This window comes from Podarcis liolepis, assembly GCF_965112155.1.
Source record: "Podarcis liolepis genome assembly, chromosome: 12".
NCBI classification, from domain to species: domain Eukaryota; kingdom Metazoa; phylum Chordata; class Lepidosauria; order Squamata; family Lacertidae; genus Podarcis; species Podarcis liolepis.
Window position 1 is genome coordinate 51,768,064 of NC_139563.1, and position 14,116 is coordinate 51,782,179.

Consider the following 14,116-nt stretch of genomic DNA (forward strand, 5'->3'; position numbering starts at 1 on the left):
AGATTCCTTCCTGTTGCTTGATCTGCATGGGATCCAGATCATAAGAACCTATAAATTAATTTTTGTACTTTAGCATTCATACTTAGGGGAAGTATGTTTCATTTTTAATTGGAAATATTTTGAAGGCTTCCCCTTTCTGGCAGATGTCCTCTTTTGTGGGGGTGGGTTGGGGTGGTAAGCTTCTATGCTCAATCATGCCAATGAAACATCATTTATAACCCAGAAATACAAAGCAGCTAATAAAAAAAGACCAGCCAGAATTAGAAGATTTAAAAGCCTAGTGTATAAAAATGCTTCACTTGGTGTCTAAGGCTATAAAGCAAATAAATTAGATCTGACTAACTAGGTGCTAATTATGCAAAGCAGATCCCCTGCATAAGCAGTAGGTGTTTCTTTTCTGCCAGCAAAAACCACTCTGTGGTGTGGTGAATCTTGGATGGATCAGCTGCACCCAAATGCACAAAATGGGGAGACAAAATGGGATTTCAGAAGGTGCCATCAATATAGCTCATGGGGGAGATAAATGCCTTTTTTCCCCATCCACGGGAGTAGCCAGGCAGGCAGGGGTTTTGAAGGGAGGCGTTTTTGCTCTGGAGGACCCTTCCCCATCTCCTCAAACCCCCTTCCTCTCTAGGAATCTAGTCTGGTTCATTTTAATCACAGAGAGAGCCAAGCTACAGGATCAGATCTCTGCATCTCTCTCAAAGCAGAAGCCAAAGAGGATGCTCGCTACACACAGAGGTGGGTGGCGGCTCCGTGACACTTCAGGTTCCCAAATGAAACTGGCAATGGAAGGCAAGGGAGGAATGCAAAGAAATAGGGACAGGGATCTAAGAGGTTTGGACACAGAGCAGACCATCCCCGATGTTGCTGAGCAGCTTTGCAAGAGTGTGCGAATGAGAACCCAAAGTAGGTTGCTGCTTTGCTCTTTCCCTGGCCAAGAGATGGAAGGAGCAATGAATGAAAAGGTGGAGAAAGATTTGAGGGGTTTTCTTTGGCCGTTGGCAGTAGCAAAGGCTTGCATTTGGGAATCTGGGACTCTGCGTGACAAAGTGAGAAGCTATGATGGCTTAAGGGTTTTCAGCATGGGTCCTGGCATTTGGGGGGCAGTTGGAGACTATGGGATAAGCAGTGAGCCCGCTGTAGAAATATGGGCCTTGGCAAATGTCCAACAATGCCCAGTCCTGAAGCCATCCCTGCTGTAGCCCTGTCTGAAAAGCAACAACTCTTGTTTAACTGAGCCTGTAAGAGTCTATATTTCTCAGGGTTGACATGTTCGGAGTATGATTTTTGAATCTGTGCCTAGAATAAGTTTCTTGCTAGATTATCTTTTCCTAAGCACTGTGTGCTTCTTCATTTCAGCCAATACATTAGGTGGGACCTGCTCGGCCATATCTCTTGCCCAGTCTGGTTTGTGGTTGTGTTTGATCCAATTACTGCCTTCTATATATATATATATAATTATCCAATTACTGCCATACCAGTTTGCCCATGCAGCGTTGCTGTCCAATGCTCTCTGCACATCTGTGGTGAATGCTCAGCTTGCATGCCTTGCAGCGCAGTCCATGTTTAGCGTTTGTCCCTGTCAGAGGAACAGAAATAATTTAATTACAGAATATCAATAGTTTCCATGCATCCAAGTGACCTCCCGCAAAGCTCAAACAGGTCTCAGCCTTACAGTACTTCACAAACTTCCAGTCTTAATACAACTGTGCAGAATCCACAGACCTATGCCTGGTCCCCCCACCCACAAAGGGATGGTTTACTTTCTCTTTATTTTCTAAAAGAATACACTACAGCTCAGCTGAGAAAAAGATCTCCTTGCTTGAAAATCATAATTGCCTCTCAAAACATAACCCTGTGTCTTATGGGAAAAGTTACGCATTGTTGTAACCATGATTTGATTTGCAATTGGCTTCACAGTTGTAATAAATGAATACAATATTAGATTATACAATAAAAAATATAGCCCAAGTGATCCAGTTTTTAACTTCATCCCTCTTTCTTCAATCCTAGAACATCTAGTCGCTGCAAATGTGATGTTAAGAACAGATGTACTTGGGCAACATACCTTAGTTTATCATATCTGCATTCAGAATATCTTAAAGGGCAGGAATGGATAGCAACTTTTAAAAATAAACGTTAATAAGCTCCCTGCCCTGCAGGCCTTTTTCTACCTGGCCTGGGTGGGCCAGACTGACTCCAGCTACAAAAGCTCAGGCTGCTGAAAAGGTCAGAGAGCAGCTTGGCTGTCTCTTAGTGCAGACCCAGATCATCGAATCTGAGCTTCCACAGCTGTTGTCTGCCATGAACTACCACTGGCAGGATTGGCAGCAGATATAATATATGCCTATTTTATTCTCTTGCTAATTATGCTGTTTTAAATGTGCATTTTCTATTTGACTTCTTTTGGTCATGATTTCTTTTGAAATCTTTAAGATAATTTTCTGTTGTTGATTTTGCTGCATTAAACGTGCCTACTTTGGTTGCCCTCCTTTGTAATGTCTTATTTTGAAATCCTTATGGTAATATTTTAGTTTCCCGTTAATTATGTTGTTTTGACTGTATACTTTATATTTGACTTTGTTCAGGGTTGATTTATTTGATGTTTTAATGTGTTGCAAAGCACTCTGAGGCTTTTTTCTTAAGATATAAAGCAGTATAAAAATGAAAGAAATAATAATGATGATAATAATAAATGAAATAAAAATATTCAGAGGTAAGGGCTTACTTCCAGATAAGTGTGTGTGGAACTGAGGTCTAATATATCATGGTCCTGATCCAGAAATAGAAGAAAAAAGAGGGAAGGCTTCTTAGCAGTACAGTCTACTGACACAAAAGAGACAAGAAGCATCTGGTCATGATCAGGTATTGATTCTGTAAATCCCATGCACTGTGCTTTTTGAGTCACATCTTTCAGTTGGAACAGGGTGTACCTATGGCTAATCCTCATCACTTCTGCACAGTACAGAAGAAAGACTCACATCCATCAAAGGCACATCTGTATACCATCTCTGGGGCCATGGCAAAGGATTGTTCTTTGCACATTTTTTTTTGTTCTGTGTGACTGTCTCTGAATCAGGAAGGATGGGGAGGGTGGGAGGGGCAGGGTGGGAGCAACTGGGCGCTGTAAGTTGTTGATCCTATAATCCAGTGCACTTTTAGATTTGAGCTATCATCTTCCTCAGGGGCAATGTCAATACACTAATTCAGCCAAGCAAACTTTTGCTTTTGTGTGGCTTTGTGCAATTGTTGCCCCTGAAGAAGAATGGTTGCTTTGTTACAGGATTTGGGGTGTACATCTATCAGTCTGAATGCCATCTTGGGGTCTCCCCCAAGCCTGTGGTTTCACATCTCTAAGCTGGGGTTCTGTAGAAAAAGAGATTCCTAAGGTTAATGCCATTAACTTAATGCTTCCAGCCAGGAACGCCTCAAGCCAGGTCTGTTAAGTATCTCTTAGCAGCACGACCAAAGAGTGCGGATAACTTACAATGTACACACGTTTAACACGTGCAGTTTCAACTTTTATGCAGCTGAGGACTGGCCAGTTGAAATCGCACAAATTAAATGCACGGAAGGTGGAGAGATTAAAAGCTCTTTTTGTGCAGGGATTTCCCAGTATGGAAAGAGCTTTTAAGCTCTCTGCCTTGCTTACTGGGCTCCGAAAGCGCCTCCTAGATCCCTGAAAACATGCTGGACAGCTTAAAAACCCTCTGTCTTGCTTAGGGGGCAAGACCTGGCACACTGGTTCCAGATTATTTCTCCATCTAACCCAGAACTGTATGCTTTGATTGGCAGTGGTTCTCCAGCAGGGCCAGCCCAATACATTTTGCTGCCTGAGGCAAAGGATATAAAGGTGGCATCTCCTCATTCCACATACAAAAGATGACTGCTCTGTACACTTTTGAGGGTATAGCATCCTTTTGCTGCACCTAAGACAGCAGGCCAGGCCATGTGGCAACAGGGAAATACCTGGGGGGCTTAGAAGCAACAGCTGAGGGCTGCTTCTGTCTCCCCCTCCCCAGCATTTGCTGCCTGAGATGATAATCTCACTTTGCCTAATGGTAGGGCCGGCTGTGTTTGCCAGGCAGAGGTACTTCCCAGCAGCTGCCGCTAGATCATTTAAACTGCAGATGCCAGGGATTAAGCTGAGGATCATCTGCATGCAAATCACATGCTCTACCATTGAACTGCTGTTCTCCCCAACATTTAATTTATGGAATAAAGAAGCTTTGGCAACTAGCAGCTTCCCTCTCCCATTTTTCCTTTTCCAAAGACAGCCATGCCCCTTGATTAGTAATACACTGGGGTCCACATAAGAAGCTGCTGCCATATGAGACTATGCATCTGATTGATGGAAGTGGGACCTTTCATCTGCACTAATGGGGAGAGAGCATTATAGTCACTTATTAGAGAGCCAGGGCAGGCAAAAGATGCTTTTTAAAAGGGGATCAGACAATTTCATGTGGGCAAAAAGCCACCAATGGCAACGAATCATTATGGCTATATGCATCCACCAGATTTCTGAGACAGTATGCCTTTGTCGGTGCCAGATGCTGGGAATTAACAGCATGACAGGACTATTGCCTTTCATGCCCTGTTTGTGGGCTTCTGAGGGGCGTCTGTGTTAGTTTCTGTTTGCCACTGAGCAGTGCTTTGGAGTCACAAAACTCTGTTTACATTCCAGACACATTCCAGGCTGTTGGAAGTCTCACGGGAGACGGATGTGACGTTAGTGGTTTCCTGTTCCTTTGTTCCTTTGTTGTTCAGTTGCTCTCTGCTCTCACAGAGAGAGGGTGTGTTTTTTGTCTGCGTAGTTAGGAAAATAAAACTCTTTGCAATGTAGCCATAAATCTCATCACTTCCACGTGCTGTTTTGATTCTCTGCTGGGTGGGAATGTGCCTGAGGCCTCATCAAAGGCTCAGGTCGTTAATCACGTCGGAGGCAATTCTGAAAGACTCGGCCGGAGGAAAATGAGCTTTATCAGCTTGGCCGAGCGGAGATCCCGACAGTCTGGTTGGCTGCTGTGGGCTACAGGATGCTTGACAATGTGGGCAATTGGTCTGCTCCAGCAGAGCCCTTCTTATGTATTCAAAGGTGTACTCCAGAGCTTTCCAAACTGTGTGTTGGCTGCAGTGTGTAGTTGTGTCACGCAAACACTCTCCACGCTCCTCCAGGGGCTGCAAAGGGGTTTGTTTAACCTCTGGTTTGCTAGTAAAACTGAATTAGTGTGTCGTGAAATGATGCAGGTCTAAAAAGTGTGTCACCAACATGAAAAGTTTGGGAAGCTCTGGTGTACCCTGTTCTCACTGATCTGCCTAAATAAGCATTTGCATGCCAAGTCAGAAATCCACTGGGTGGTGCACCCTCAGGCACAGCTGCCCTGGCAACACGCGGTGTGGCATCCTTTTGTATATATAAATCTTCCTGTAATAAAGCAGAATTCTGCAATGAAAATATATTTTCTGAAGCCCCTTTCCACGAAGGAGCAAGCGGTATTTTGGCTCTTCTGGCACTTGCCTCCAGATCTGTGTTGTGCTTTTAACACCACACAAGATACCCTCCTCCTTCCCACACGTCTGAGAAGTCGAAGAGTTCATTATAGCTCAGAGCAGCCAGCTGTTGATATCATGTGACAGAGATCATGTGACAAGGAGAGGTTACTTAGGGAAGAATAGGTGATTAGTTACTTTAGTCTATGCTTCTTTTCTTTACTTTATTTTCCTCTAAATTACACATCTGGATTATGTGTTTTTATTTTCCTTTTTTATGCTGGTCACTGTCTGTAACAATAAAGGTTTGATTTGAAACGCACTATCCCCTTGCAATACATTCCAGGAACAGGTTTAGCACCCCAACCACTCTATATGTGTAATGAAACCAAAAGACTGGGCATAAGAATACAAACCCCTTTGCTTTCTGATGGGCATCATCTTACTGAAGTTGTTTGGATTTGGTTTTACTCAGAGCTACTTCAGGCAATCTATCAGCCTCGCTTACTTGCAGAAATGTAAGGAGTCCGCTTGAATGAACAGAGCAAGATTGGAGGAAGGGATTTGTACGAGATTATTAAAGCTCCCTCTGAAATTCAACCAGGCTGGTTTTTTTTTTTTTTTTTAATTTGACCAGCTGTAAAACCAGCTCTTAACCTGTATTGGATTTCACAGAGCTAGATAAGACACCTAATTAAGGGTTTTGGGGAAGGAGGTTATCAAGCAGAAAATAACTAAAGAAATGGTAGCCTCATTAATAGGGTTGTTTTCAGGGATGAGGTTACCTTGCCTTTCAAGTATCTGAAATGGGCTCGTGCTAGAAACAATTAGAACAGTTGTTATTAAGGTGTGTTTTTAAAATACTGTATTTTTTTTTTACTTGAAAGCCATCTCTTGATAATTGCTTTGAATGAATAGAGCTAAAGTCAAAAATGAAATCTAAGCCAATCCTGTTCATCAAATGTTTCCATAGGAAGTTTGTCTTAGAATCAAGGTATACTTCATGCAGCAAGCATGCTTTGTGGTCATGTGCTGATTCTGATGTACTGATGTGCATTGGGCTCAAACACCAGAGAGTGGGGCCTGCACAGTTGGGGCTGACTAATGCGGCCCATTCGAGGCTCTGACAAATCTCTTACCTCCTTGGAGATGGGGGAAAAGGAGGAATGGCAATCCATGCCTGACAGATTGAATTCAGGCTGGACAGGCTTGCTGTCAAGTAGGAAGGAGAGACGTATCCTCCAAACTGATCAGAGGCACAGCAAGCTGCTATGAGGGAACTGTGGGCAGTCATAATTCCCTTGTGTCCTCTGCCTGTCCCCTAACAGTTGGAAACCCAAGTCTCCCCTCCATGCTTTGTGGAGTTCAGTGCCACTAACTCTGATGTGTGTACATGAGAAGTGCTTCTGGTATGTTCGCTGTGTGCTGGTCACCAGAGCTGTGAGTACATGAACGTAAAGCAGGGGTCAGCAAACTTTTTCAGCGAGGGGCTGGTCCACTGCCCTCAGACCTTGGGGGGGGGGGCTAGACCAGGGGTCTGCAACCTTTAAGACAAAAAGAGCCACTTGGACCCGTTTCCGAAGGAAAAAAAACTGGGAGCCGCAAAACTCGTCATTATAAAAATAACTTTTTTGTCACTTTTTTATTATTTCTTTGTTTGACCCCTCAGAATTACTCCTCCTCATAGAAATAAACGTTAAATTAACAAGTTACCTTTTTGTGTGTGTGTGTTCTTCACTCCCCTTCAAAACAGTGACCAGCGTACATGCCCCCTTTCAATGCAGTGACCAGCGTACATGCCCCTTACAATGTAGCGGGCGGGCAGGCGGGAAGGTGACTTCGGGACGCACGCACCGCCCCCATGCGACGTCACAGCCAGTACAGCGCCCGCCACAGTGGGGAGTGTCGGGGCGCACAATGCGCCTCCTCCCCTTGCTAGTATCCGCCCCGGAGCCGCGGCAAAGGTGTAAAAGAGCCACATGCGGCTCCGGAGCCGCAGGTTGCAGACCCCTGGCCTAGACTATATTTTGAAGGGGAAAAAATGAACGAATTCCTATGCCCCACAAATAACCCAGAGATGCGTTTTAAATAAAAGCACACATTCTACTCATGTAAAAAACCAGGCAGGCCCCACAAATAACCCAGAGATGCATTTTAAATAAAAGGACACATTCTACTCATGTAAAAACACGCTGATTCCCGGACCGTCCACGGGCTGGATTTAGAAGGCGATTGGGCGGGATCTGGCCCCCGGGCCTTAGGTTGCCTACCCATGTCGTAAAGCAGCCTTTCTCAACCTGTGGGCCCCCAGATGTTGTTGGACTACAACTCCCATCACCCTAGCTAGCAAGGCCAGAGCTCAGGGATGATGGGAGTTGTAGTCCAACAACATCTGGGGACCCACAGGTTGAGAACCACTGTCGTAAAAGAAGGGAGAGGTAACAAAAGGAACTCTGGATGACGGCTGAGGCATAGTTTCAAGCGCTTTCTCCACCCCCTTTTACACCTTCACTGAAGCACAGAGGAGGTGGAAACAGGATGGCAAATGCTGCCTTCACTTCTGACCTCTGTGGATTCATTTGCAGGCCTGCTAGGAGCACCAGGCGTTTTCCTGCATGATCAAATCTCTGCTTTTTCTGAATGGAGAGAGCACTCTACGTGTAAAGTTATACATTCAAAGGAATGCATGCGTGTCGAAGCTGGGCCCAGCGGCGTAGCGTGGGTTGTCAGCACCCGGGGCAAGGCAAGTAATTTGCGCCCCCTAACCCCTAACCTGCCACCGCTGCAAGCTTCTTCTTGCTGCTGCCTGGTCTGGTCTGGTGTGGTTCTCTCCCGCGCTCAGCGCTGCGCTGGGCGGCCGCTGCACTGTCCCTCCCCCAGATAGTCCTTCACTCTCTCTCCGCACCGCACGCCTGGCACCCACCCCCTCTACAGTGGGCGGTGACCCAGCGGCTCGGATCGGATTCGCACAGCCAGCACTGCAGTGTGAGAGAGTGAGTGAGCCAGGTAGGGGCAGAGAGCTGTGAGTGCAAGTGTGCCCCCCCAGATGTTGTGCCCAGTGCGGCCGGGCCCCCCCTGCACCCCCCCACGCTACGCCACTGGCTGGGCCTGCTGCAACCCTTGTCCTCCCACAACCACTGAGTGGACGAAGGTCAGAAAAAGTTTTCTGAGGGTTCATTGATTGCTGTATGTGCTCCCCAACCCCGGAGTTTCAACTTGCAATGAGCACAGTAGGTAATCAAATGCTGAATCAGCCCCATGCCTTCCCCTTGTGAGTCATGCAGCCTATCCACCATTTATTTTAGTATTGTTTTTAAATGGCACATCTATGTTTGTAAGTGTGTTTATGACTCATGCCGGGGTGGGGTGGAGGGAATAGCCAACTCTTTTGGAGATTGGGGTGAGATGACAGGTTCATGATATCACAGGTAGAATCCAATCCTTTTTTATTCTTCTAACTCAAACGTGTACAACCACCAGTGGCGTAGCGTGGGTTGTCAGCACCCGGGGCAAGGCAAGTAATTTGCGGCCCCTAACCCGTGGATTTGCGCCCCCTAACCCTAACCCCCAGACGTTGCGCCGGGTGCGGCCGGCCCCCCCTGCACCCCCTACGCTACGCCACTGACAACCACAAAAGCAGCAGCAATTTATTACGGAGCAAAATAATGCTGTGTGTTTACTGCTTTCAGGGAGGAACACCCACCTGCGCTCTCTGTGTCTGCAGCACTACAGACCTGTGCACGCTCATCTTTCTTCCAAAACCAGAACCATCCTTTTCCTTTGGGGACTAGAGACCCGTTTTAAGAAGTAAGCTGCAAGGACCTTGGCAGGCTGAATTCTAAATGCACAGACCTCTTTATATTTCTGTTAGTTATTGCCGTTTGTTACCTGAGGATATGTTCGTGACAGCTTCAGAGAGAGGCTTGTCATCACACATGCACCGTGGGGCGCAAAGGCAGGCTTTGTACATTAAAATGGAGTTTCCTTTAACCATTGAAGTTTTGTCCTATCCAACTGTGCAGGCCGAAGCACGAGCCACGTAGCCTGAGATCAGCCTTTGCCACGTGTCTGCCTGGCTTCCCCAAATTGGGGGGGGGGGGGAGAATAATCCCCTTGAATACTATAGTTTACATTTTGCTATCATTTCTTCTTCTGTATTGTAGTACAGATTACAGCTTATGTTCCATTTTCTGATCTTTACCATTCCACCTACAGCTTGTTCTACAATCAGAGGCCAGTATAGACCTGAAGACAGGCATTCTGATCTACACAATGGGATCCAGAGAAGCAACCTATTTTTTCAAGGTACTTAGCAATGGCACTTTTGTTTTGGTTAGATGTAAGTAAACAGCATTTCCGTGCGCTGCTCTGGTTCGCCAGAAGCGGCTTTGTCATGCTGGCCACATACGCCAGCTCCCTCAGCCAGTAAAGCGAGATGAGCGCCACAACCCCAGAGTCGTCCACGACTGAACCTAACGGTCAGGAGTCCCTTTACCTTTAAGCAATTATTTTGTATTTTACATAAGTACAAATGTGACCTGACTTAATTTATGGAATGTCTTTCGTCAGATTGAAGCACTACAAGAATGTTAGTGTTGCATGTTTTGAAGATGATGAGACTTCTAAAGACAATGATCCACATCTAAGAACTTTCTAATGCACAGTTGCTCAAGTGTAAACCCCACTGAACACAGTGGGTTGTATTCATTGTTAATCATACTCACAGAAGATTGATTGACATTAATGGACATCACTAGCTTAGGTTTACTAATTATAATGGGTCCACTCCGATACCTTACTCAGATACAACTCAGTGAGGCTTCTTTCTGAATAAATGTGAATAGAAGGATCACAAGTAGAGTCAGGGAGAAATTCAACTCCGTTCACATTTAAAGGCGAATTTACCTAATTCGCACCTTTCAAAATAATTTATTGAACCGAATCAAAGCCATCCTTCAAAATTCACACTCTTCTGAATTTTGCAATGTAGTTCGCCAGCCAAATACAGTGGTGACCCGCAAGATGAATGCCTCGCAAGCCAAAAAACTCGCTAGACGAAAGGGTTTTTGCGTTTTTTGAGTTGTTCTGCAAGACGAATTTCCCTATGGGCTTGCTTCGCAAGACGGAACGTCCTGTGAGTTCTTGCGAGTTTGCTTCCTTTTTCTTAAAGCCGCTAAGCCGTTAATAGCCGCTAAGCTGTTAATAGCCGCTAAGCCGCTAATAGCCGCTAAGCCGCTAATAGCCATGCTTCGCAAGACGAAAAACCCGCAAGACGAAGAGACTCGCGGAACGGATTAATTTCGTCTTGCGAGGCACCACTGTAATGGTTCAATGCACATAGTTAGACAGGGATGGGTATTTTTGTGTGTGTGTCTGCTGTGAAAGAAGCCCCCCCCCCCATACTGTAATGGAAGGCTTAAAAATTCAGCATGAGGCTGGATGTTTTGGAGGTGTTCCTAAAATTGTGTGAGAGGCCACAGCAAACAGTGACTCATTAATAAATGTGACAACTTGTTTTGGTCCTGGAGATGATTCTCTTCACACTGACATCCAGCTCTTGGCAAGATCGTCTCTATGATGTCAAACGAGAGCAGGCAAAGCACAAATCTCAATGTGCCCCAAGCCTTAACTCTCGGATCCTTTCTAATCCAATTCTGCGACTTTCTGGAATGCTCTTTGCAAAAAAAATTAGCATAGCATTTAGGTTAATTGAAATTTGGATAATGAAGTTTTACTGGCTTTATCATGGAGTACTTTTTATTTATTTGATTTAATAAAGAAACTTCTTCCAGCCTGCATATCATACGTCCCATCCAATTTTTAATTAAAATGTTTTTAGGTTAAAAATTAGTGGTCTGCACTTGCTTCTGTATGTCTGTGTGGTCATGCAGCTGTGTGCGTGTTAACAGGCAATTAGGAGCAATTATATATCTCAATCCTGAGAGTAAAAACTTAAAAGAGACTCATCAAGAAGCTGATATTTGTGCCCGCTTCATAATTGTCCCTGAATTTCCACAAGGGATGAAATTTTACACAGTCAAAATGTATGTAACAAGAAGGCCAAGACACAGCACACAAATTCAGCTATAATATTCATGACGTTGTGCCTAGCAAACACTTCTGACACACCTTTTATTTGTAATGACTTAGGGCAGTTTTCCCCAAACTGAGACCTTCCAGGTGTTTTGAACTACAGCGCCCACCAGCTGGTAGTCCTCTGTCAGCTACCTTCTCTAGCCTCTAGAGAAAGAGTCTGATGGTTTGCAGCCTGCAATCCCTGTCAGTGGAATTCCCTCTAAGGCAAACATAAAGCACAGCTGGAAGGGCCAGTCCAGGGACTCAGGCATGCAATGCCCTTACAACCCAAAGCAGAAGTCATATCAGTTCAGCCATCTGCAAAGACAAGACAGTGTCCTTAGACTTAAAGGCAAAGCTATACAGTATGGAATTCCAGCATCTGAATTGCTGCTCTGGCCTCCTCTCGAGTGCTAGAGAAAACTATTGCTTTTATGTTTGGTCCACCTATACCCAAGTATTACCTCTGTGTGACCATGATCATTTAGTATTAATGTATTTTAAATACTATACACGTTGCACACATAAGTAGAGAACGGCCTTGCTAATAAGAGGGTCAAACTGGCTTTCATTGTTCAAAACACGCCCACAATTTAGTGCCATTTCCCCTGAGGGAAAGCAGAGCACCAACGCTAGCCGCTATATATATAGTTTCACTCCTTGCCAGCCTTCGGATTCAAGACAGATTGCAGCATTCAGCGAGTGCCTTCAGAATATATTTCCATAAGTTGCTGCTAGCAGAGTATCAGACAGGGGGTCTGAGTTGCCCCAAAATGGTGCTGCTGGTGGCATCGCTTCTTTGCTGCCGGCGGAGACAGGGTGGCAGGCAGGGCGCCCGCAGGCATGCCGTTTGGGTGGCTCCTCCCGCCTGAGGCAGTGGTCTCACCCTGCCTAAAAAGCTGAGCCAACTTTGCATGGGACATGAAGGCAGCAGTCTTCTCCCACAGCTGTTCCTCATTGCCTGGATGAAGCAAGCAGCCATTATGACTAGCAGTCACAGACTTCCTTAGACCTCTCTCTCTCAAAGCCATCTAAGCTTGCGGCCATCGCTGCCTCTTATGGCAATGAATTCCACCAACTGAGTATGTGCTATGATAATAATAATTATTATTATTTATACCCCATCCATCAGGCTGGGTTTCCCCAGCCACTCTGGGCGGCTTCCAACGGAATATTAAAATACAATAACCTATTTAAACATGAAAAGCTGCCTTCAGCTTTTGATCATGATCATGATCAAACATTAAACAGGGCTGCCTTCAGATGTCTTCTAAGAACCTGGCAGTTGTTTTTCTCTTTGACATCAGGTGAGAGCGCGTTCCACAGGGCGGGTGCCACTACTGAGAAGGCCCTCTGCCTGGTTCCCTGTAACTTGGCTTCTCGCAAGGAGGGAACCGCCAGAAGGCCCTCGGAGCTGGACCTCAGTGTCCGGGCAGAATGATGGGGATGGAGACGCTCCTTCAGGTATACTGGACCGAGGTCGTTTAGGGCTTTAAAGGTCAGCACCAACACTTTGAATTGTGCTCGGAAACGTACTGGGAGCCACTGTAGGTCTTTCAAGACCGGTGTTATATGGTCTTGGCGGCCGCTCCCAGTCACCAGTCTAGCTGCTGCATTCTGGACACACATCTGCTGTGTGTATAGCTTATGAAGCATCACTAATGGTTATTTTCCTTTGCTTCTGGTTCCTTGAATCAAACTAACAATAGGAGACAGGTTTTTGTGTGTGACCGCAATCACTCATTCAGACCACTTCACCTCTTCTTCTTTTTTGCTGTCTATGGCAGCCACTGTGTTGGCAACCTATGAATCTTTTACCAACAGAGGAATACTGTCACCTCATTTTTTTACTCCCCAAAGCACTGGGGGTAATAATAATAATCTGTTAATAATTGGTCAGTTAATTAATAGCTGTTGTATGATACTACATATGGCCTGTTTCTGCCATCCTTGAGCTCCATCTATTTGTGGTTACTTCGCTTGAAAGACATAAAAGGCAGAAAATCTGCTTGCTCTGTGAGATTAGCAGTAGAAATTTTCAGTGCCAGAATTTCAAGTGGAGTTTCATAGCCATTAAATTGGATGCAACAGTTGAAGGTGAATCTCTTGGGATTTTTAGAGAGTAAGGAAGAGCAGTATGATTCAGACAGCAGGCTTCAGATAAGTTAGCTGGTGATGTTGCAGGAAGCACAAATTCCATGTTGCAGTTTTGTTAATCCAGCAGGGAAGGAAGAGAGGGAGACTCCTAAGGCAGCTGTAGCAGGAGATTTTAAAGCAAGCTGTAAAAATTTACAAGGAACGGAAAGTCTATTGTGCCACTAAGGCAGCGAAGAACGAAATCGCCCAAGGTATGGAGAAAATTGTATGGAGAAAATCAATAAAGCTCGTGCTCTTTCAATAATATCATTTGAGCTAGTCCTAAATGTGCAGCCACATTCATTTAACAATAAGAAAGTATACAAGTGCCTCAGAAGTCTGACATCTCACAGGAGAAGTTGTGTGCTAGGCTGCTGTAGCAAAAACAGCAAGAGCAATTTAGCAAACTAAA

The 14,116-nt window shown here is 45.2% G+C and overlaps 1 protein-coding gene across 1 annotated transcript in view; it reads right to left on the reverse strand.

Annotated features, from left to right (window-relative positions):
* Positions 1 to 14,116, reverse strand: part of STAC (SH3 and cysteine rich domain) — a 78,597-nt gene that overhangs the window by 21,015 nt on the left and 43,466 nt on the right. The window contains exon 3 of the mRNA XM_083468422.1: positions 1,482 to 1,582. Within this exon, the coding sequence (XP_083324548.1) occupies positions 1,482 to 1,582 (101 nt within the window). The remainder of the gene's footprint in view (positions 1 to 1,481; positions 1,583 to 14,116) is intronic.